At 39.1% G+C, this 25,497-nt stretch overlaps 1 protein-coding gene across 2 annotated transcripts in view; it reads right to left on the reverse strand.

Annotated features, from left to right (window-relative positions):
• The window catches only part of LOC124596065 (protein IMPACT-like), a 55,471-nt gene that overhangs the window by 22,231 nt on the left and 7,743 nt on the right, over positions 1-25,497 (reverse strand). Inside the window, exons 3-5 of one of the 2 annotated variants that reach the window (XM_047135049.1) lie at positions 15,896-16,144; positions 15,651-15,810; positions 10,456-10,567 (exon numbers count right to left, since the gene is read on the reverse strand). In XM_047135049.1, coding sequence (XP_046991005.1) covers positions 10,565-10,567; positions 15,651-15,810; positions 15,896-16,144 — 412 coding nt within the window. In that variant the 3' untranslated portion in view covers positions 10,456-10,564. Of the gene's footprint in view, positions 1-10,455; positions 10,568-15,650; positions 15,811-15,895; positions 16,145-25,497 lie in introns of those variants that run through there. The other variant, XM_047135048.1, reaches the window with a different exon arrangement.

Consider the following 25,497-nt stretch of genomic DNA (forward strand, 5'->3'; position numbering starts at 1 on the left):
GATATATTTTCCAGAACAACAGTCACTTATGTTAAGGAAGAATCTGTTCTCATAACCAAACACAACTGTGTCTTTTGTTAAATCATTAGAGGTGAGCTGCATAGTGAAGGTGTGAGAGACCATGTAAATGAATGGGAATGGAAATTTGTAATAAATTAAAATGGAACAAGTTAATGCAGATGAACTTAGGCCCACTTAAAAGAAAGCTATCACTGACACTGAAATGTTATTACTCAGTAGGTGAATTCATGCAGGACAAACTGGATATTTGAGGTAGATACAATGTGTTACATATTCCAAGAAATATCCTTACAGTGTAATTATTTATTTTAGTGCTAGTATTCATTAGTGTAAAAATCATTGTAACTGTATTATAAGTTTTTGACATGTCTCCTGTATGCAAATCAAATGGATTGGAAATGTACGTCATGAGATGAGTAAAACACAACTCCTCAATAAAGTCATCAAGTACCTTTCCTAATGAGGTGCTGAGACATACTGGCCATAAACTGAGCTGCTGGCAGCACACAATCAGTAATGACTGCTCCAAGAACAATTAGGCTTGTCCAGGTGTAAATCAGCATATTGTTGTTTTCCAAAACTCTGACTACTACCATATAAATCTACCTTGGATCTGTAGCACTAGCAATGATACACAACTGACACCTTGTGTTCCATATGTAGGGCAGTTCTTTGAAAAGACAATTTTTTCCATAAAATGTCCTGATCAATGTCGTTCTGGCATACTTGACCATGTTTACCTGCCTAGCACAATTCCTCACAACAAGTCTTTCTTTCAACAAGTCAAATACAGTTGTTATGGAGCAAAGTGTTATGCTCAGGACAAAATTCCTACCCAGTCACAGTTTGACATTTTGAATTATTGCTTTAGCATCATCTACTAGTGGGCACATGCAGATAAGGTGTTTTTATTTAATGTCTTCGCAGGTCTCTATTTTTCCCATTCCACCAGAGTATTTTTTTATGGTGGTTCACACTACTACACACAAGTATTTGATTTCTGATTTGACTTTTTTCTAAGAAATACTGGATTTAGATGAGCTACTGGATATAATTAAATAAAACCTGATGGACAAAATGTATCTTTATGGATGCCTTCCACTTGCAACATCTAAAAAGTAAGAGTTGAAACATTGGAGCTAAGAGAACTTTGAATGCCACACTGCTTGAAATGGACCACTGTCCTGACTTCAAAACTAGTACACTGTCCACACAGGTTTGAAGTTGCTGTTTCATTTTAACTAACCAATATTTCCATTCTCCTATTTTCATGATTTTTGAACAGAACTGAATCTTTGATAATTTTGTTGTAGCCTTTATTATACTGTTAGATGGTAGTCTCTCCAATGTAGAGTTTACAGATAAAGTTCCATGAATCATATGTAAGAGAATCTCTTAATCTTTCATGTGAGTTAATTCATTTAGATAGTTACTGGTAACATTAAATTAGTCATCACTGAAGCTGCTTTTGAAAACAATTGACCTCAGCTCTTGTTGTTAGGTCATATTCTTTATACAAGTAAAGCAAACCAGTTTTCTTATTACACAAAATAACTTAAAAGATGCATAAGTTCTCATAACATTTGAGTTTGCTGAAAATTATTTATTTGTGCTTCAAAGTTCAGTCCCACCAGTGGACTGCCAGCTAGACATCTATTTTTATGTCTTCGTTTCTGCTTGCACAAAATGTGACATAGTGGCATTTAATGTTTCCCAAGCAAAACTGATCTCAGTGTCAAAGAAAATTTGCATAACATAAAAAAGATGTTCAGAAAAGTAGAAAAAATGTTTTCAACACACACAATCTCCACAAGGCTGCTGGAGAACAGCACCATAAGTGCTCCCAGGATTTCTGCAGAAAAATGATACATATCACTGGACACAGCATGTCTCCAAGTTATATTGGCAAGACGTTGTTGTACTGGGAGGGGGGGAGCGGGGGACTGGCATGTCAGAACATGTAGCAGAATCATCTTCTCCATACTGTGGCAATGAATCAGCTTGTGCCAGTATATAGGCAACGCAATGAACAGCTTTCCATAGCTAGTTGCTGTCACACGTCCTGAGAAATTCACGTCAGCAACTTAGATGAATTCACCCAACTAGCTGTGTTTGCCACATCACACATAGTGCCCATAATGAGAACCTGTAATGTGACTCTAAAACTTGCGGAGATGCTCCATCCACTGATACATGTGTATTTTCTTGTGTGTCTCTTAGTTTTTGTGCAGTTGCTTTCAAACCCAGAACGTACTTACGTATAACCCCTGTATTTTTCCACATCAAATGGTAAAATTGTATGTGATGGACTTGGGGCCATTATCAAAAGACTTGGTATTAAAGCAAATTTACAAAGACCATATGAAAATCAAATCGTGACACCCAGGAGCTGTACGAGTTTGGTGAAGAAACCACTCCTGGCATCCATTTTGAATTATGTGAACCAGAGGAGTACTAGCAAAGTGAAATAAAGGTATTGCCTCAGTTCAGTAATTCTAAAATCATCCAAGGAACTCATAAACTACACTCTCTCAATCCAGTATCTGAATTCAAGGATGCAGTTGCGCTATATTGGCAAGTAGTGCCCGTTCTCAAAGTTGGTGCTCACTTGAATGTCTTACTGGTATATACTATAGAATTAATAACAATGTAATTCAATTCTTAATACACCTAATAACTTGACTTGGATTTTGAAGGACAGTACTGATTTCAAAGTTTGTTACTAAAATCACTTACCTCACATAATATAAAATTATAGGGTTACAAGATGGCAGCAGGTATATAGGTTGTGGCAAAAGGCTCTGCATTTAATGTCTATTTTATCAGTACCCAGTGTCTTTTGTGTTGTGAAAACGTGATAAAAGGAATTCAAATATGCCCAACATTGCAGAAAGGGCATCATTCCAAATGTTTCACACAGGCAAATAATGAGAAAAAAAGGTGTGATTGTAGACTAAAATGTAACGGTCATGAATCACCAGTACAAATGTACATCAAAGGTGTGGAATTTTCTGTAACAGAATCACTCCTCAGTGAATTAAAGGATGCCAAAAATTATGTCATGGTGCTTGAAGATTCACTAAGGTAAATTACTGAAACTCCTGTGATGTCAAAAACTGATAAACTTTCAGATCATGTGCTGCCAAGTAATAAATATGACAATTTGATGCCAAATATAACTAATTCAAAGACTAGTAAGAACAGAAATATAATAGCGGAGGTAAATAATAAACACAAGAGCAACATCGAAAGAAAACAATCACAAACATCACTAGATGCCAGAATCAGATTTTCACTCTGCAGCGGAGTGTGCGCTGATATGAAACTTCCTGGCAGATTAAAACTGTGTGCCAGACCGAGACTCGAACTCGGGACCTTTGCCTTTCGCGGGCAAGTGCTCTACCAACTGAGCTACCCAAGCACAACTCACGCCCCGTCCTCACAGCTTTACTTCTGCCAGTATCTTGTCTCCTACCTTCCAAACTTTACAGAAGCTCTCCTGCGAACCTTGCAGGATGCATCACTAGATGCAGTCATTGAGCCTTCATTTAGTCCACCTACAGCAAATAAGATGAAAGCAATTAGAGGTAACAAGGCTTCTTTATGTAAGGAATTGATGAAAAATTGTGAAATCTGTATATATTCTTACAGTCTTGACAGAGGAATCACAAACATTTTGCAAAATTGTCAGTGAGTAACCACCACTAGTTTTGTTAAACCAGGATCTCCTACATGTGAAATCAATAAGAACTGCGCCAATAACAAATGGTGCACGATATTAATAGGAAGTGTCAATGACATTTATAAAAATGATTTCAAAGGAGAGACAGGCTGTATTAAAAAATCTGTCAAGCTTTTCAGAACACATTCTTCCAACACAGGGCACATGGACCACAAACTCTTTACGAGGCATGGTATGCATCTTAATGGGAGGGGAAAAACTGTTATCTGTAAAAAGAATCATGGGAATTATGAAGAGTACTCAACGTACATCTAGTCCAGCTGCCATTCCTCAATCTCAGACAATCCCAACAGTTCCAGAAAGTGCTAATCATGTTCACATAAAGTGCAGTGAAGTGTCTCAAGCCTTAGAAACATCATCAGAGATTTCCTCTTGGACTGACAGCACACAAACAGTGAAAACACCAGACACCTCTCAAGGAATATGTCCCAGAAAAAGTTATGCTGGCATTCTGAAGACAGCAGCAGCAGTTCCAACCTCTCCTATGGAAATGAATACACAAGAAGCAGCACCAGCAGCAGTGTCCAATGAGGTGAGCAGAAGGAAAAAAGTGCCTCCTTCCCATGTGAATGATTTTTTAGTAGAAAGCAGACCAAGGAAGAACACAAGATAGAAAGTCAGGATGTTATCTGAGGCAAGTGGTTCATCAGAAATGATAAAAGTAGTAGTAATAAGCAAAACAAAACCAGCTTTCTCCCAGTTCATATAACGCATCATAATCTTCAACCTCTAACAAACAAATTACAGGAACTAGAAATAATACTAGACTCTTATCTAAAAGTTGATGTTATCTGCATAATGGAGCACTGGCTAAAAAACAGCAAAACAGATACTGTAAATATAGCTGGTTTTCTCCTAGGTAGTTCATTCTGCAGATCTCATTATAAACATGCTGGGACAGCTGTCTTTGCAAAGGAGAATGTAAGGTGGAAAGAAATCCATATATATTCTGGTTTGATTAAGGGAAATGTATTTGAAATGGCAGCTATCAAACTTACTGACATCCACCTTACCATTGTAGCTGTATACAGGTCACCTAAGTGGTGACTTTGAGAACTTCCTGGGTAAATTTGAAATGATGTTAAATAGTCTAGATTAAACAAAAAAAAAAATCACTTTTGGTAACTTAAACATTGATTTTTTGAAAAGCTCAGTCTGCAGAGATGAATTACTGGACATGGCAGAGTGTTTCAGTTTAATCCCCACAGTAAATGCACCAACAAGAATCTCTAGACATTGTAATACAGCACTAGACCAAATTTTTATTCAGGAAACTCACTCTCTATAGAATAATAAAGTAATAAATATGGGCTACAGCAGGGCCGGCCAGAAATTCTGCACACATGCGGTGCTCCTGCACATGCGCAACTTCCAGATCACAGCGTGCACACCGCAGCCATCAGCGTTCATGTAGTGCATGTTTCTATGCACAGATGTCACTTTATCCACTTGCTGGGATACTCTGTACCGGCGCATTCTAGTGCTCTTTCCACAGCTTGCAAGCCAACCATAGGAAGGCATTTCGCGTATTAAACATTTAAAATACTGTCACAGTCTACTCATTGAGACGTCTACTTTTATGTTAACAGTTTAACCCAGTAAGACAAGTAATACAATTAACAACTGTGGGTTTTTATTAAGCTCAGTTTTTGATCTAATATTTAAGAAAGAGCACTTAGCGACTTCCAACGAACCTTATTCATGATTTCAAATAACGTTAAACTAATGCAAGGTTTCCTATAATTAATTCTCGGTGCCCTCAGTTACATCCACATCATTTCTGTCTCATTGACCTCTGAACAGAATGATAACCGTAGACCTCTCGACGATCACCTGTAGTCTTCACACATTTAAAAAAAAAAACTCTAAATGTAAGTATACATTGGAACAATCGGTTTAATGATCAATTTTCCTGATAATAATGTAACATGGAGCAGAATGAGGCAATAATGCACAGTTAGTAAACAATAATTTTTAATTATGAAAGGAATAAATCCAAACACGTTTATCACTGGTCATGACAAATGATACAGTTAATATCGGGCACAAAAGCACAGCTCATTGACAAACGCAAGCAGTTGCGAAGATTTTCATCACTTATGCTTGATCGAAACCTTGATTTATTCATTTTCATCACCGAGAAAAATCTTTCATAAACATATGTTGACCCGAACATGGACATAACTCTCACGGCTTCTCAGTGCAGGCATGGAAATTCTTGTTGTGAAAAATTTTCATAGAACTCTTTTGCACTTTGCACTGCAAAGAACTTGTCCTTCAGTCTTGTATTGCACTGTAGGTCGATCAGTTCCATCTGTAGATCATTCGGAGCATCTTCAACTGACAACGAGAACGGTCGAGCAAAGAGGCGAATGGCAGCAGACAAACTCGTAACATCTGCAAATCGTGCTTGAAATTGTTCCTTAATTTTTACAATTATTGACACATGTTCTTGAAATCTAGCACTTTCATGGGCCAGTCCAAGAATCGGGAAATGTGCAGTGTTTTTTGTCAATAGCTGGCTCTCCCAAAGCGCAAGCTTCCTTTCAAAGGCATTTACTTTTTCCAACATGTCAGAAATTAAATTATTTTCACCTTGCAAACTGACGTTCAGGCTGTTCATGTGAGAAGTAACGTCCATGAGAAATGCAAGGTCTGATATCCAACAAGGGTCTTCCAACATAGGTTCACTTTTTCCCTTCTCTTGTAAGAATGTTACTATCACCAAACGCAAATCAAAAAATATTTTCAGCCTTTTACCTCAACTGAGCCAGTGTACTTCGGTATAGTAAGGTACGTTGTCATACTCCGCTCCTAATTCCTCCAAGAACTGCCAAAACTGGCGATGCGTAAGGCCATGTGTCTTCAGATAGTTTACAGTACGCACAGCAATTTGCATGACATTTGCTAACGTTACTGATTTTGCACAAAGTGCCTCTCGATGCAGAATGCAGTGAATTCCATACAACGTCTCATCTGTGCGCCCTAGCATTTTGTACATCCGTGCTATGAGTCCTCTCTGATGGCCATGCATTGATGGTGCTCCATCTCTCATCACTGAGACTAACTGATTCCAGTCCATACTGACACCATCAATCGCTTGCTCAACAGCTTGGAGTAAGTCCGGACCTGTAGTAGTCCCTTTCAAGGGTACTAAGTCCAAAATGTCCTCTGTTACACAAAGTGCTTTAGAGACACCTCGTATGTATATCACACCTGGGCTGTATCTGTAAGATCTGTTGCTTCATTGAGTGCAACAGAGAAAGCAACAAAGTCTTTAGCCTTATTTATTAGCTGCCTGTGCACATCGCTGGCCATAGCACTGATACGTTTTGTCACTGTTTGGATAGACTGATTTCTTGAAACCTGCTAACGTTCGTGGGACACACAAGTTCTGCAGCATCAGTCAGACACCCTTTCACAATCTCCCCTTTGAAAAAGGGTTTCCCGGATTGAGCAATTCTTAATGCAGTTTTAAAACTTGCTCACAGTGAAGATTTAATGTGGCTGCCATTCTGGAAAATTGAAAACAGTACATTGTACAGCGTACAGTAAAATAGACATAAATGTAACACAAGAAACTAAGAGTTCAAGAAGTATCAGTTACTTTGACTTACAGTAAAATCGAGTTGATGTGTCTCATCCATTTTCTTAAGGACATTTAATTTTGCTTGCCGTTCTTCACTGTTGAGTACCCTACACTCGTCTTTGTGATATGTATTGTAGTGTCTTTCAATTGAAAACTTATGCTGGCTGCCTATTATTCGGCGGCACAGCAAACACTGTGAGTTTTCGCCAACGGCTACACAAAAGAATTGCAGTTCCCATTTATTTTTAAATGACTGAGAACATAGATCTCCCGTCCTTTGATTTTTCACAGTACCTGCCATTTCTCAGTACTTCTCTGTTAAGGTTACGGCACCAGGGGTAAACGAGACTAGGTATGTTGCGCTCTTGCTTGTACCACATAAACAGGGAAGTGGAGCCGCTGTCGTTCATGTAGGACACTTGTCTAATAACGGATGTCGCTGTCACACATGTGCAGCTCTTCCGCACGTCTGGACACTGTGCAGCGTTTGGCCGGCCCTGGGCTACAGTGATCACGAGTCTCTGTTGCTAACATTGGTGTTATGCATAGAGAAAATATCACCCATCAAAATAATTGAGTGCAGGAATCTCAGTGATGGTAATATAGCAAACTTTTGCCACCTATTAGGACAGGAAACATGGGATGAAGTGTTCAATGAAACATATGTAAATAGAATGTTTAATAACTTTCATGGGACATAACAATACTATTTTGACATAGCCTTCCCAATCTTTCCACTTAAGCAACATAAATTATAACCTGCTAGAAAAAAAAATAGATCACTATGGGTATAAAATCTCCAGTCTAAAGAAATGATTTCTGCATTCATACATAAAACAAAATATTATATCATTAGAGATGCAAAACTATGTCAAAGAGTACAGTAGGACCTACAACAAAGTTATTAAAGATGCAAAAAAGAGGGGTAATGATGAATACATCTGCAAATCAGAAAACAAGCCACAGGCCATGTGGAACATCATTCATTCTGAAACGGGCACCAAGCCAGTGGCAAAGAGCATTAGCCTAAACTGGAAAATGGACAAATATCTGAAGTCACTGCAGTAGCTAATACCTTCTATAAGTACTTTATCAAAACAGCATATGGTGTCATCCAAAGTAACTTTCAAACTCTTATTATGCACCACATTGAAAACCACAACCCCCACCCTGTGGGTCTATATTTCTCAAACAGGCCACTCACAACAAGCTCATACTGGCAACTAGATCATTAAAGAAGCCTTCGTGTATTTATGATGATATTCAATACTATGTTATAAACCAAATAGGATATTACATTGTAGAATCTCTGAAGCATATTAGTAATCACTCCTTCTCCACTGGTACATTTCCAAATCTCCTTAAGATTGCGAAGGTAACACCCTTGCACAAAAAGGAAGCAACAGACAATGTTAACGATTGCAGGCCTGTAGCTCAGCTTAGTGGCTTCAAAGATCTTTCAGAAGCTCTTTTACAATAGACTGATAGAGTTTATTAACAAAAAGTCATCAGCATGGTTTCAGGCGATCAAGATCCACAACCACAGCAATCTATAAATTCCTGTCATGATAGCTATAGATGAAAAGGAAATGGCTTCTAGAATCTTCTTGGACTTATCCAAAGCATTTGATATAATAAATCATACTATTCTATTGTATAAATTGGAAAGAAAGGGAATTAGAGATACTCCAAATGAGTGGGTTAGGTCATATCATACTAACAGACAACAAAAAATTGTTCTTAAACAGGATAATATTACTGGAACATTGTAAGAACGACAGCATATGCATCAGAAAAAGCTACAATGAATTTGACAGGATACAAGGGTCAACATTAGGTCAAATCCTTCTTTTTTTTTTTTTAAATGACCTGAATGAAACTGTCCACACCAAATAAAACACTTTATTTGCTCATGATGTCAGTATTTTGATTAAGGGTTGTACCAAAAAGACCTCCAAACATCTAAACACACATCATTGCTGGAGCTAACAAACTGGTTTTAAAGAAATAAACTTATCAAAAACACCAAAAAAACAGCAGCTACGAACTTTCATATATCTTACCCTAAGCAACAAAATGACCACATACTGAAAATAAGAAACAAAAGTTTAAAATTGGCTGATGATGTGAAATCCTAGGAATATATCTGCACAGTGACCTAAAATGGAACATACATATTAAAGTTCTTATAGCTAAACTGTCATCAATCTGTTACATGCTATGGATACTGAACACAAGCGGTAATACAGTCATATCACACACATTTCCAGTCAGCAATCAGATATGGAATAATACTCTGAGGGAATGCACCTTGCAGTCAACACATATTCAAAACCCAAAAACGTGCTACCAAAATCACTTTCAATGTAAATAAACAAGATTCGTGTCATCCTTTTTTCCCCAACATTAAAGATACTGAACATTCCATGCCTGTACATATCTGAAATGATGGTCTTTACAAGAGAATATTTAGGAAGTCCAATGCATATCAGCAAAACAGCTTTGTGCACAGTCACGGAACAAGAAATGGAAACAACATCCATGTCTCTTATGCCAGGACATCAACCTATCGGAAAAGTGTTCCTCATAGAAGTAGACAGTTATATAATCACCTTCAGAACAACATCAAATTATTAAAGCAAGAAAGCTTAACAAACCTGTCCGACACTTTCATTTGTGATATATTCTATTACCGTATATTATTTGTGTGTGTATGTGTGTGTGTGTGTGTGTGTGTGTTCTTTATCTCTTCTGTATTCTTTATTGACTATCCTATATCTGACATACGACCAAAATTAAATATAAGAAATGAACTTTTTGTTAACAACCCATTCTTTTTCCATCTTGAAACCCAAATCACTCTAAACACACATGTGAATAACAAAAGGTTTTTTTTTTTAGATTTGCCCATTTTTTCATATTTTAGTAAAATCAAGCATGTGTTACAACATTATTGTGTTACACATCAGATTAAAGCTTACAGTAAGTCCTTACAACAACATCAGTCTCAGTTTCCTACTATCAATAGTTGAAGTCAACATACATTTTTGTTTCATGACACTCTCAGAACAATGAGAAATTTTCATTTTGTGAACGAAATTATCCATCCATCAAGAGAGTTTGAAATTTTATATATTTATACGTTTAATAAACAAAAAACAAAATATCTGACACCAAACCTTTTGTAGAGTTGATATGGACTGAACTCATAGTTACTGAAAAAAAAAAAGAGAGAAGAGGTGATGCATTTCCAGGATTAGAATTGAAATCTTTAAGTTTATTCATAGTTTGGTGGTATTTTGTTATCAGTTTTCAGTTTCTCCAGAGTTGTGACTGTGAATTCCTTTTGATAGAACTTTCTCAATGATTTCAATCCCAAAGTGACATAGTGCATTGGTGTATGCCACATAGGTTTACGACAAAGGAGGCAAATGTGACAAGTGTAATTGAACTTTCCAGTACCAATACTATTTTCATAATTTTTGAGGAAAAAAGATGTTGGTACAGACTGATGACATAGCATACTGCTTTGTTTGTAATGTAAAGGAAAGAAGATTAAAAGTTTAATGTCTCTTGACAGTGAAGTCATTCAGAATGAACACAAATTTGGATTGGACTAGAATGGAAAACATACCAGCTGTGCTCTTACAGAAGTATTCCAAGCATTTGCTTTAATCATTTTTGGGAAACACCAGAAAACCCAACTGGAATGGCCAGTTGGGATATTGCAACCCTACTCCTTCCTAAGTGTAGTCCAAACTCCTTTAACCACCAAACCACCTGTTTAATTGTGCGAGAAAGGATCAAAAAGTAATGGGAATTTTTTTAATTTTGCGGGCTTTGTACATCAGATTTTAAATTGTTTTCATCTTGTTGGTACACACGTTCCTGATACATCTTTCCATTTTCAGCTGTTTTGAGTATTTAGTTTATTGTCGACAGTCAAAAGGTTACACACGTTTTGAAGTACTCGGTAAATTTTTTCTTTTGAAAAGGATGGATCAAAGAATTTCCATGAAGTTTTGCTTGAAAAATGGAATAAAGTGCAGCACTACATTCAAACTGTTGACTTTGGCTTTTGGAAAATCTGCTATGAGTAAGACAAGAGTTTATGAGTGGTGTAAACGCTTCGAACAAGGTCGAGAAGACATTGTAGACTATGACCGCCCTTAGACACCCTAGCACATCAAGTACTGACGACAATGTGGAGGAAATAATTAAATTGGTTCTGGAAGATTACCGAATTACAATCAGAGAGGTTGCTGATGATGTCAGCATATCTTTTGGCTAATGCCAGCATTTTTTTTTAGACTTTTGGGCACAAAACATGTAGCAGCCCTAACTTTGTTCCAAAATTGTTGAATTTTGACCAAAAGTGACATCACACAGACGTCACTCAGGAGTTGCTGAATGAAGGTGACAATGACCCAGAACTTCCAAACATAGATATTGGGTATAACATCAAAACCATGGCTCAATTATCCCAGTGGAAACTGCCTGAAGAACCAAGACTGAAAAATTTTTTTCAAGTTTGATCACATGTGAAGATTTTTCTCACTCTTTTCTTTGATTACAGTGGGGTACTGCACAATGAGTTCCTACCTTATGATTGTACGATCAATAAGGAACACTGTTTATGTGAAACAAGCCAAAGGAAATGACCAGAATTGTGGCAAAACCACTTGTGGAAATTGCATCATGATAATGCTCCCACTCACACTTCATTGCTTGTTTGTTACTTTTTTGGCAAAAAAACAAAACCTTATGTTGGCTCAGCGAACTTATTTACTGGCCATGGTCTCCTGCAACTTTTTTCTATTCCTGAGGCTGAAGAGAACCATGAAAGGATGTTGTTTTGCCACCATTGATGAGATGAAAACAGAATCACTGATGGAGCTGAACACTGTAATAAAAAGTGGGTTCCAGAAGTGGTTCCAAGAGTGGAAAAAGTGCTGCACAAGCGTATTATATCTCAAGGGAATAACTTTGAAGGGGAAAAAGTTGATGTTGATGAATAAATAAAAATTCTTTACGAAAATACAAACATTCCCATTACTTTTTGATCACACCTCATATGTAGTGTAGTCACAAGATCATTATATACTTAATGTACCATACTCTGACCAATCTACATGGACACAAAAGACATCCTGTGATGGAGTGTGTTTCTATGCACCTTTCATTTAGGTAAAACTGGAAAAAAAGGTTTCTGCTAGGTGATTATTATGAATCAATTCCTGCACATAAAGTGCACACAATAGGTCTCATTGTCACATTATGTAAAGACATCTCCAATGATATGTGAGCTTAGGTTGGCACTAATTTTGATTTGTTCTATAGTTTCTGCATGGCCTACAGGTTCTACTTCTGCAACTTTTCCAAGTGATTAATGGCATTATTATTATTATTATTATTATTATTATTATTATACTGGACTCCTACCCATGAGTAAAGTCTGAATCCCTGTGCATCCATCCACAACTACATTCTCCACTGATTGCCTTAATCCCTTCAGATTAATGCTAGGATTATTTAAAAACTTGCTTCCTTTGCCCATCCTTCTCCATCTGACCTGGTGCTCTATCTTCAATGAACTCGACAGTGATGAGACAACTTCAAACTCATTTTTCCTCACATAAGAGTGCTATTCAACATAACTCATTTTTCCTCACATAAGAGTGCTATTCAACATGTATCTTCCTTTGATGAATGTTAACAATATCAAAACATTCTAACACACTCAGAGTCTACATTCTATTAAAACATCTCATTGGCAATGCTGTTACCGCTGTCCCAACCACCTTGCAGGTTCTGTTCAGACTAACTGTAGAGTACAGAGCAGAGCATAAATTAGATGACCACATTATGTACTTGGATTAAAATAGCTTTTTGATTGAATTTTAAGCCAGTAGACTTCTAGGGATCAGCTCATAGCCATTCATTGTTCTTTCTCAAGTGCCATGTAAGCCATGTAGGCCGACATTGGTTTGCTGCATAACTGTAGAACATATTCTGAGTTTCAACACAATAAATTTCATAGAGACCAAAAAGCTTAAGTCCATGAATGAGCATGGTTGTAGAAAGTGTCACTTGCGTGAAACTTGGCTTGCACTCTTCCCACATCATATACTCCAAACTATGGATGAAGGGCAACAGGCAACACGCAAGTCTTACGCAGATGCTTCAGAAACTCAAACAGGAATCACTGGAAGGAAGACAACATACTATTCGAGGAACACTACTGAGAAAATTTAGATAATCAGTATTTGAAGCTGACTGCAGATTTCCAAAAAGCATCTGACATGTTACCCCACTGCAGACTGTTAATGGTGGTATAGGTGTACGGAATAGGTTCCCATATATATGAGTGGCTGGAACACTTCTTAAGTAATGGAACTCAGTATGTTGTCCATGATGGTGAGTATTCATCAGAGACAAGGTTATCCTCAGGAGTGAACCAGGGAAGTGTGATAGGACCACTATTATTTTCTACATACTTAAATGATCTGGCAGACAGGGTGGGCAACAGTCCGTAGCTGTTTGCTGATGATGCTGTGGTGTATGGGAAGATGTCAAGGATGAGTTACTGTAGAATGATACAAGAAGACTTACACAATATTTCTAGTTGGTGTGAATGGCAGCTGACTGTAAATGTAGAAAAATTTAAGTTAATGCAAATGAGTAGGAGAAATAAGTCCATAATTTTCAGATACAGTGTTAGTAGTGTCCTGCTTGACACAGTCACATTGTTTAAATATCTGGGTGTAATGTTGCAAAGCAATATGAAATGGAAAAAGCATATGAGGATTGTAGTAGGGAAGGCGAATGGTCAGTTTTTGTTTCTTGGGAGAATTTTAGGGAAGTGTGGTTCATCTGTAAAAGAGACTACATATAGGACGATAGTGCGACCTATTCTTGAATCCTGCTTGAGTGTTTGCAATCCGTACCAGGTCAGATTAAAGGAAGACATAGAAGCAATTCAGAGCCAGGCTGCTAGAATTGTTACCTGTAGGTTCAAACCACATGCAAATGTAAGGAGATGCTTTGGGAACGCAAATGACACTCACCATAGGGAAGGTAACATTCTTTTCGAGGGACACTATTGAGAAAATTTAGAGAACCGGCATTTGAAACTGACTGCACAATGATTCTACTGCCACCAACATATATTTCATGTCAGGACGACAAAAACAACATATGAGAAATCAGGATTCGTATGGAGGCATATAGACAGTCATTTTTCCCTTGCTCTAGCTGTGAGTGGAACAGGAAAGGAAACAACTAGTAGTTGTACATGGTATCCTCCGCCACCCTCTGTATGGTGGCTTGCGGAGTATGTATGTATGTATGTACAGTGCTTTGTTAAGCATAGCTGGCTGCATGTCAGCAATATGGCAATCAAGAGGTTATTTTATTCAAGCTACAAAACAGTTCCTGAGGTCAAATGAGTGAAGTAATGCAGTTGTTAAGGCACTAGACTTTCATTCACAGGGAATTAGGTTACAATCATGACTTTTATTTACCTAAATCAGTTCACAAAACACTAGGATGGTTCCTTAGGTAAGATTATGACAGATTTTTTTTCTTGTTTCTCTTTAAATAGCATAAGTGTCCCAACTCTAATGACTTGACTACTGATGAGAAGTAAAACTATAACCTTTTTTCGAAACAGGTACAGAAGATATGTTCAGTGGGAGCATCAAATAAAAAGATAGTTATGAAAAGAGGGAAACTGGCAGAAAAGCAGACGTGCTTAGGTATAAATGACATAATATGTGGTAGAAGGAACAATTACATAATGATTAATAAGTGATTAAATAACTACAATGTTCACAGTAAACTAGCAAAAATGCTCAGTTAAGTGGTGCTACTACAGAAGCAGTTAACTGTTAATTATCTTGAGGCTGCATAAAAGGATAGGCAACAGAAAAAGAATGGGATGCGGCAGGAGAGGCAGCCAAGTGTCATATACACACATGTACTGAGAGACAGATCCACATTAAGAGGAATAGGATACTAAATACAAAACAGAAACTGGAGATTGGGAACTAAAATGCACATCAAAACGAAAAATCAAAGAAACAGTGCACGCAGATAGACTCGTAGTAGTGAAGGGTGTGCTCTGGTGGAACTATAATGTGTATTTTGACAAGTAAAATGATATAAAACTCTTTTCTGATACCTCAAGTGGTCTGATAACATATGGCATGTTCAGTGGTATGATTTACTCTGATTTATTTTTTTTTCTCAGTTACTAATGACAGCATTTTTATTTACAAACGTAACAAAGTTTCATACCTGCAATAGATGAAGCAGCCTTCCTCCAGCATGTGTTTCACCATCATCCTCGCAATCCTGCAGAAATGATTTTGTATCATCTTTGAAAATTCGATAGGCATACATGTTGTGAGTTGCATTAGCTATTTTCTTATTTTCATATAGCTTTTGTAAAATTGCCCTGTATGAAGATGAAAAATGAAAGAGGCATGAAAGCAATACACAATGCTTCATATTTCTACAAGGATTTTATTGCTCTTTCTTACTTGACTTGTTCTGCATAGAACACTGGTGCAGCATGGCCTTGAAAGACACTTTTTCGATCAGTGATTGTCTCTCCATGTATTATTTGTGGTAGTTCAAATTCATATTCCTGCTGTTCACAGGTGACTGATGAGAATGCAGCACTGTCAATGCCAAAATCTTCAGTACCCTTATCTAACGGCAAAAAATCTTGAACCAACTCCCTTACTTTTTCAACCCATTCATATATCACTGTTTGTCCACACTGTAATCTAGAATGAGAAGATAAAGCACTAAAGACACAAACTGAATGTACTGGAATGCACTTAAAAACTAAAACTAATTAGGCCTGCTTGTGCCTTACAAAAATTTAAATAATTGTTGGCAGTCTTCTAGGGCAATTTACAGTTAGGTTAAAAATGATGCTGATCCCATTTTCATAAAGTAATGCTATGGTGAAAGGAAAGATAAGCAAAACAAGCACAAGAAATATTCCATTTTGCTTCCAATAATAGTAAAGCAATTTTCCACACAGCATGAACAGCATCTATACGCTAAATAAAATTATTTGTCAGTTGACATGTTTCCCAGGCAACTGATGTGTTGCTACAATAACTGTCAGCTGCCCTCCTTCACACAAATTGCTAATAGTACATAGTTTCCATAAGATACTAAGAGCACTGTTTGGAAGATTCAGTACCATGTTACAAACATCAAAAAAAGTTTTGCATCACCTCGGTTCCGGAACCTGTACAGAAAATTGGAATAGAGATCAGCATAAACATCATTTCTGTCCTTTTTATTTCCCACGAAAACCACACATTGCGTGTTGTACCACCGCACAGCAAGACCTTCAGAGGTGGTTGTCCAGATTGCTGGTCACACCGGTACCTCTAATACCCAGTAGAACATCCTCTTGCATTGATGCATGCCTGTATTCGTCATGGCATACTATTCACAAGTTCATCAAGGCACTGTGGTCCAAATTGTCCCACTCCTCAATGGTGATTCGGCGTAGGTCCCTCAGAGCGGTTGGTGAGTCATGTCATCCATAAACAGTCCTTTTCAATCTATTCCAGGCATGTTTGATAAGGTTCATGTCTGGGGAACATGCTGGCTACTCTAGTCAAGCGATGTCGTTATCCTGAAGGAAGTCATTCACAAGATGTACACACCGGGGGCGCAAATTGTCATCCATGAAGACAAATGCCTCGCCAATATGCTGCTGATACTGTTGCACTATCGGTCGGAGGATGGCTTTCACGTATCGTAACAGCTGTTACTGCACCTTCCACGACCACCAGCAGCATACACGGCCCCACATAATGGCACCCCAAAACATCAGGGAACCTCCACCTTCCTTCCCTCGTTGGACAGTGTGTCTAAGGTGTTCCGCCTGACCGCGTTGCCTCCATACATGTCTCGGAAGATTGTCTGGTTGAAGGCATATGGAACACTCATTGGTGATGAGAACATGACACTAATCCTGAGCGGTCCATTCAGCATGTTGTTGGGCCCATCTGTACCACGCTGCATGGTGTTGTGGTTGCAAAGATGTACCTCACCATGGATGTCACGAGTGAAGTTGCACATCATGCAGCCTATTGGGCACAGTTTGAGTCATAACATGATGTCCTGTGGCTGCACAAAAAGCATTATTCAACATGGTGGTGTTGCTGTCAGGGTTCCTCCAAGCTATAATCCGTAGGTAGCCATCATCCACTGCAGTAGTAACCTTTGGGCGGCCTGAGCGAGGCACGTCATCGACAGTTCCTGTCTCTCTGTATCTCTTCCATGTCCAAACACCGCTTTGGTTCTCTCCACGACGCCTGGACACTTCCCTTGTTGAGAGCCCTTACTAGCACAAAGTATCCATGTGGACGCGATCGAACTGCGGTATTGACCATCTAGGCATGGTAGAACTAGACAACACGAGCCGTGTACCTCCTTCCTGGTGGGATGACTGGAAGTGATCAACTATTGGACCCCCTCCGTCTAATAGGTGATGCTCATGCATGGTTGTTTACATCTTTGGGCAGGTTTAATGACATCTCTGAACAGTCAAAGGGACTGTGTCTGTGATACAATATCCACAGTCAAAGCCTGTCTTCAGGAGTTCTGGGAACCGGGGTGATGCAAAACATTTTTTTGATGTGTGTACAAGATATCAAGTAAGTAGTAACTTAAATCAGGGTAGCAGAAAAAATTATAAAATAATACATCATCTATTAGGTTGGTGCATTTTTGTTTTGCATGTTGGAATTCCAGTTGCTATGGGTTTACTTATCAATTGTCATTTTTTTTTAGTTCAGTGTTACTATTTGAGTTTACGTATTATTGTTTTGTCATTTAGAGATAATGAGTGGAGCTGTTGATGGTAAAAAAATGGAGTGTCGAGCAGACAAACCTGAACATTTCTGACATTCTTCTGCATGGATTCAATATAGGAGTGAAAGCAGCAGAGGCGGCCAGAAACATTTGCGCCATGTATGGAGATAATGCCATTGGACAGGGCATGGTAAGAAAATGGTTCTCTCATTTTAAGGAGAATTGTTTTGACAATAGTGACTCTCTAGGTTCAGGAAGACCTAGGGTTTAAAGATCATTTAAAAGCATTAATCCACTGTAATACATGTCAGTGTACTCGAGAACTGACAAATGTCATGAACTGTGATCATTCAACCAGTATGTGACATTTGCATGCAGTGGTGAAGGTTCAATAATTGAGTGTGTGGGTACCACATTCTCGAAGCCAAAATCACAAAAATCAGCGGGTGGTCATATGTGCATCTCTGCTTGCTCGTCATGAACTGGCTTGTGAGCTACACTGACCACTCCTATCCTGTATCACTACTGGTGAAAAGAAATCATGTCTTTATGCTAATATAAGGCAAGGAAAGGTATGGTTGAACCCAAATCAAGCAATAAATCCCCATACAAAGACCTGTGTGCACCCACAAAAGATAATGTTATGCATCTGGTGGAACAGTGACAGTGTGGTGTACAATGAACTGCTTTCCCGACTTGTAACCATCACTGCTGACATTTATTGTCAACACCTGAGATATTGAGACATCTTGCAGGTGCAGTCCAAGAACAATGACCAGGGAGACTGCGTGAAGTGATGCTACTTGACGGTAATGGCCGTCCACATTCTGCTAGACTGACAAACACTATACATGAATTGGTTGGGAAGTCATTCTGCATCCACCTTATTCGCCTGGTCTTGCACCCTCAGATTTTCACCTTTTCTGCTCTCTATCAAACAGCCTTCAAAGTACTTCCTTTCCAGATAAAAATGCACTCCGAACACAGCTTGACGAGTTTTTCACCTTAAAACCATGTTATTTCTACAGTCGCAGAATTAAAAAGTTGCCCCATCAGTGGCAGACTGTTCGAGATAGTGAAGCAGAATATATTATTGATGACTAAAGTCACTGTTACGTGTGTCTGTTGCATTTATTAAACTTCTGGAAAAATGCTATGAATTTATGCACCAACCAAATACATCAGAGGTTGGGCCTTTTGGTCCGTTCCATCTGCTTCAAATTGGTCAAGCTAATCATTGGTTTATACTGTTTTAATGATTCTTCCATCTGACATATGGTTTGTGTGTAGTTTCCATCTTATCTGATGTTGTTGTATTGTGTCAGTTATGTTTTACACAAAAATGGTGGGTCAGTAACTTGATGATCATTTTTGCCCCTAGGTGTGATGACGCATTGCAAAGATTACACTTTTGCAGGTGTATTGATGTGAGGGGTTTTGTTGAGTTGGGTGAGTAGAGGGAGAAAGACATGGGAAGCAGGAGGAGGGCTCGGCAATGGGTAGCTAGCAGCTCAGATGGAGACAGCAGGTGCGCAGGACAGGAATGCAGGAGGAAGGGGCAGCAGGTGCATGAGTTAGGCCTGTGAACACAGACACTGGAACCATTGGCTTCATGAAGGTCACACGGCGGTTGGATTGAGAGGGGATGACGGGACAGAGGAAGGGGAAACTATTGGGCTGAGGGTGTAAGAACAGTGGATTACTGGAGACTGAAGCCAGGAGGATTACAGGAGTGAATGACATATTGTAAGGAAAAATCCCGTCTGTGTAGTTCAGAAAAGTTGGTGCTGGAGGGATAAATGCAGATAGCACAGGTTGTGAAGCAGCCACTAAACTCCATTAGCCCGCTGCCCCCATAACCTCTACCACACAGTTTCCCCTACCTCTGTCATGTAATCACCTCCCATACCATGCCTCCATATCATCTTCTTCATTTCTACTGAAAGCTAGAAAAATTTTCGTTCTTTTATGTGTGCCCGTCCATGACTCAGTCCTTCCACTACTTGTAAGTGGTGTCCTTTACTTGTACAGTGTTTACATTCTGCGAGAACTTTTCTTACTATACTTAACCTACTCTATGATCTGTTTGTCAATTTCTCCCTTCATTTGCCTGGACTGGTATCCTAAAAATGACAATGGTTTTGTCTTCTTAATGGAGGTCTCCAAATTGTATTCTCTGGCTCTTTTGCTATTAAAACAACTTCTTGTAGGTCATCTTCATTCCAATTAACAATTACTCGGTGTCGGACAACAAGCATCATAATAACAGCCACATTATTAAACGTTGTATTGCCTGTACCCAAGTTTTCAGATTATCATTGATATATACAGGGTAAGTCGTGTACGACTGAACACCCCCATTATTCCAGGGGCGATTGCACGTATTGGCATGCGGTTTTCAGCGAATCATAGCCAACTATGGGGCACATACATTGGTACATGCACAATTATCACAACGTTTATATTGACCGAGATAATGAGGCAAGTCCATGTTTTTTAAGTGGGACACAATATTTTTATTACCAACATTCGAACGCTCTGGAAAAAACGCTTATAGTGATGTAACGCATGTTGCTATTGTGATTCAAACATCACTTAAAAGACGCTGGGAAATATTGTACGATTGAAGGTCGAGGCAGTCGGAAGCGGCTGCAGACTGTAAAACACGCCTCGCGCGATCCGCAGGCCGAGTTGCCGTGCTCTATGCAGCATGCACCGCCTACGCTATGTAGGTAAATCGTCATCCGCCCTCTTTTAAGCAAAGTTTGAATCACAATAGCAACATGCATTACATGACTATATGTGTCTTTTCCAGAGCGTTCGAATGATGGTAAAATAAGTATAGCGTCCCATTTAAAAAACATGTACTTGCCACATTATCTCGGTCAATATAAACATTGTGATAATTGTGCATGCACCACCGTATGTACCCCATAGTCCACTATGATTCACTGAAAACCGCATGCCGATACGTGCAATCGCCCCTGGAATAAAGGGGGTGTTACGTCTTACACGACTCACCCTGTATATTAAAAATAGAGGGTGAAAGGGGGTTCCCTTGTACAACTCCTCGGTTTGTTGCATCCATATTATGTCTGCTCTCCGCTATTTTTATCTATATATTGTTATTCATATATTAACTCAGCACAACTCTTAAAGATGAAATGGAATCCGTCTGTTTCTTAAAATTTCCTACAGTTTACTCTGATCTATTTTATAGAATGCATTTTTGTAGTCAATGAAGACAAGATATATTGGTAAATTAAATTCAAGGTGTTGTTCTATTAGTTGTGTCATACTGAAGATACAGTCTAAGCATGCTCTTTCGCAAAAACCATGTTGTGTATCTGATAATAGATTTCAGTGATTAGTGATCTCCATTTTGTTAAAACTGGGGTTCCAACATTCATGTCGATTTCCTTTTTTTTTTTTTTTTTTTTTTGAATTAGGCATATTAGGGCTACATTCCATTCTTCACGTATACAACCACTTTGCTGATCTTATCACATCCTAGAGTCTTCCTGTTCTTGCTACACATTACTCAAGCCTGTAGATCTTCCAATATTATTAAGCCTACATATTCATCTATACTCCACGAACCACCACAAGATGCATGACAGAGGGTATGTCCCATTGTACCAGTTATCAGGGTTTCTTCCAGTTCCATTCACGTATGGAGCATGGGAAGAATGATGGCCTGAAAGCCTCTGTGAGTGCTGTAATTATTCTAATCTTATCCTCACGATCCCTATGTGAGCAATACATAAGGGGATTGTAGTATATTCCTGGAGTCATCGTTTGAAGCCGGTTCTTGAAACTTTGTTAATAGAGTTTCTCAAGATAGTTTACGTTTACTTCAAGAGTCTTCCATTTCAGTTCCTTCAGTATCTCTGTGACACTCTCCCACAGATCAAACAAACATCTGACCATTTGTGTTGCTCTTCTCTGTATACATTCAATATCCCCCACTAGTCCTCAATCCAGTCACAATTTTCACTTGATACCCCATATGATCATACTTTTGACAATAAGCATTGGTGTGATACTGAATCATTCGTATCTGCTTCAGTCATAGACATCTGTGTATCTTGCTCATCCAATCCAGAGTGTTTTATAGTACTGTATAGTATGATCCATATTTTGCCACTGTTGAGCAGTGTCTGACAAAGAAAGTGAAACACTCAAGAGAGGAGGAGGTGGAAGCAAAATGAAATTTTGCAGGTTGAGAGGGCATGTAGTGTTGTTTCAGTGATTACAAACTCCAGTATAATTTGCAAAGAACTTGGCAATATGAGCCCACTTACCCAATCTGTTACCCCCGGAAACCATCCTTGTAACCATTGATGCCACTTCCTTATACACAAATATTCTGCACGTCCACGGCCTCGCTGCAATGGAGCACTTCCTTTTACACCGATCACCTGCCACCCTACCTAAAACCTCTTTCCTCATTACCTCAGCCAGCTTCATCCTGACTCACAACTTCTTCACTTTCGAAGGCCAGACATACCAACAATTAAAGGGAACAGCCATGGGTACCTATTTATGGGTCGCTTAGAGGAAGCCTTCTTGCTTACCCATGCCTGCCAACCCAAAGTTTGGTACAGATTTATTGATGACATCTTCATGATCTGGACTCACAGTGAAGAAGAACTCCAGAATTTCCTCTCCAACCTCAACTCCTCTGGTTCCATCAGATTCACCTGGTCCTACTCCAAATCCCATGCCACTTTCCTCGACGTTGACCTCCATCTGTCCAATGGCCACATCAAACCCACCAACAAGCAACAGTACCTCCATGACGACAGCTGCCACCCATTCCATATCAAACGGTCCCTTCCCTACAGCATAGTTCTTCGTGGCAAACGAATCTGCTCCTGAATCCCTGAACCATTACACCAACAACCTGAAAACAGCTTTCACATCTCGCAACTACCCTCCCGACCTGGTACAGAAGCAAATAATCAGAGCCACTTCCTCATCCCCTCAAACCCAGAACCTCCCACAGAAGAACCCCAAAAGTGCCCCCACTTGTGACAGGATACTTTCCGGGACTGGATCAGACTCTGAATGTGGCTCTCCAGCAGGATATGACTTCCTCAAATCCTGCCCTGAAATGAGATCCATCCTTCATGAAATCCTCCCCACTCCACCACGAGTGTCTTTCCGCTGTCCACCTAACCTTCATAACCTCTCGGTTCATCCCTATGAAATCCCCAAACCACCTTCCCTACCCTCTGGCTCCTACCCTTGTAACCGCCCCCCGGTGTAAAACCTGTCCCATGCACTGTCCCACCACCACCTACTCCAGTCCTGTAACCCGGAAGGTGCACACGATCAAAGGCAGAGCCACGTGTGAAAGCACCCACGTGATTTACCAACTGATTTGCCTACACTGTGAAGCTTTCTATGTGGGAATGACCAGCAACGAACTGTCCATTCACATGAATGGACACAGGCAGACAGTGTTTGCTGGGAATGAGGATCACCCTATGGCTAAACATGGCTTGGTGCACAGCCAGCACATCTTGGCACAGTGTTACACCGTCCGGGTTATCTGGATACTTCCCACTAACACCAACCTATCAGAACTCCGGAGATGGGAACTTGCCCTTCAATATATCCTCTCTTCCCGTTACCCACCAGGCCTCAACCTCCGCTAATTTCGAGTTGCCGCTGCTCCTACCTCACCTGTCATTCAACAACATCTTTGCCTCTGTACTTCCACCTCGACTGACATCTCTGCCCAAAATCTTTGCCTTTACATATGTCTGCTTGTGTCTGTATATGTGCGGATGGATATGTGTGTGTGTGTGTGCGAGTGTATACCCATCCCTTTTCCTCCCTAAGGTAAGTCTTTCCGCTCCCGGGATTGGAATGACTCCTTACCTTCTCCCTTAAAACCCACATCCTTTCGTCTCTCCCTCTCCTTCCATCATTCCTGATGAAGCAACCGTGGGTTGCAAAAGCTTGAATTTTGTGTGTGTGTGTTTGTGTTTGTTAGTGTCTCTATCAACATACCAACGCTTTTGTTTGGTGAGTTACATCATCTTTGTTTTTTTTTTTATATATAAGGTCGTGGTCATCTTTACGAATCAACACATTGATTTTTTTCTTACACATTTTGCATTACCTTTACATGAGCTGTAAAGTAAATTCTGTAACAGAGTTTTACGAAACCAGGCTCATGATAAGCTGCCACATAAAGACAGAATATAGTTTCAACATTTCAACTAATTTCTTTTCCTTCTCTGGCTTATCTCATGCAAACTCATTTTTTTTCTATGCAATTTATTACACTTAATTTTCTGCCTGTTTATGACCTGAAAGAGCTGTCCATGCTGCAATTTCTTCTTTAAGGTGACAGTTTGTTTTCTATAAAGTGTGAGCTGGGTGTCGATGCCAGCTGTGGCGGCATTGCAAATGAAGTTCTACTTTAATCACAGTACAGGTATTTCCCATGTCAGTAATTTACTTCTAATATTTTTGAAACAGGAGCTTGCCAGTCTTGTGTTCAACTTTATATACAGCCATAAACACCTCTCTGTACTAGTATTTTTGGTCCACAACAACTTTCTCAATTAACAAATATAATTTTGCTTATAAGAGACTTATAATGTCCTACTTTTGCAAACAGATACTTCTACTGAGGAAACTGGAAGACCACTTAGCGGAGAACAAAACAAAATTAATCAAAAATCAAGAGAATGAAAAATGGTTGTCTGTTCCTGAACAAGCAAGCAGCTACAAGGACCAGTGGATAACACATCTGAAGAGTAACCTGGAGGATAAAATTATGACTAACTTTGGCACTTCGACTTGAGTTTATGAAATGGACTTAAAAATGTCAATTTTCATTTTTTTTTAATTTATTGGACAATCAGTTCCCACAGTTTCAATAATGAAATCACATCCTAAGCACCTGAAAAATAATTAAATGTGTCAAGCAATCTTCCTGCCACATCCAATCTTTGAAGCAACAGTTTAATATCTACAAGCTCAGAGAGACAACAATCCCTACATTCAGAGGGAGAGGCTTCCAAATTGTATATAGCAAATCCTATACTTCTAAAAAAGTGTGTTCATGGCAAGACCTAGAATCCAAACGAGTCTCTAAACTCGCTCATATGATTAAATACCTTACAACCACCTACAGTTGTCAGAGTTGCAACTTATGAAGCAGTTCTTGTATTTAATGATGGAGCTGTAGGGAGGATGAAGGTATTTGAGAGCATGGGCTTTAAGAGAGGAAATTTCACTCAAGACATATTGAGAAAAATAGATTTACAGCACCTCT

Source organism: Schistocerca americana, chromosome 2 (genome assembly GCF_021461395.2).
Source record: "Schistocerca americana isolate TAMUIC-IGC-003095 chromosome 2, iqSchAmer2.1, whole genome shotgun sequence".
NCBI lineage: Eukaryota > Metazoa > Arthropoda > Insecta > Orthoptera > Acrididae > Schistocerca > Schistocerca americana.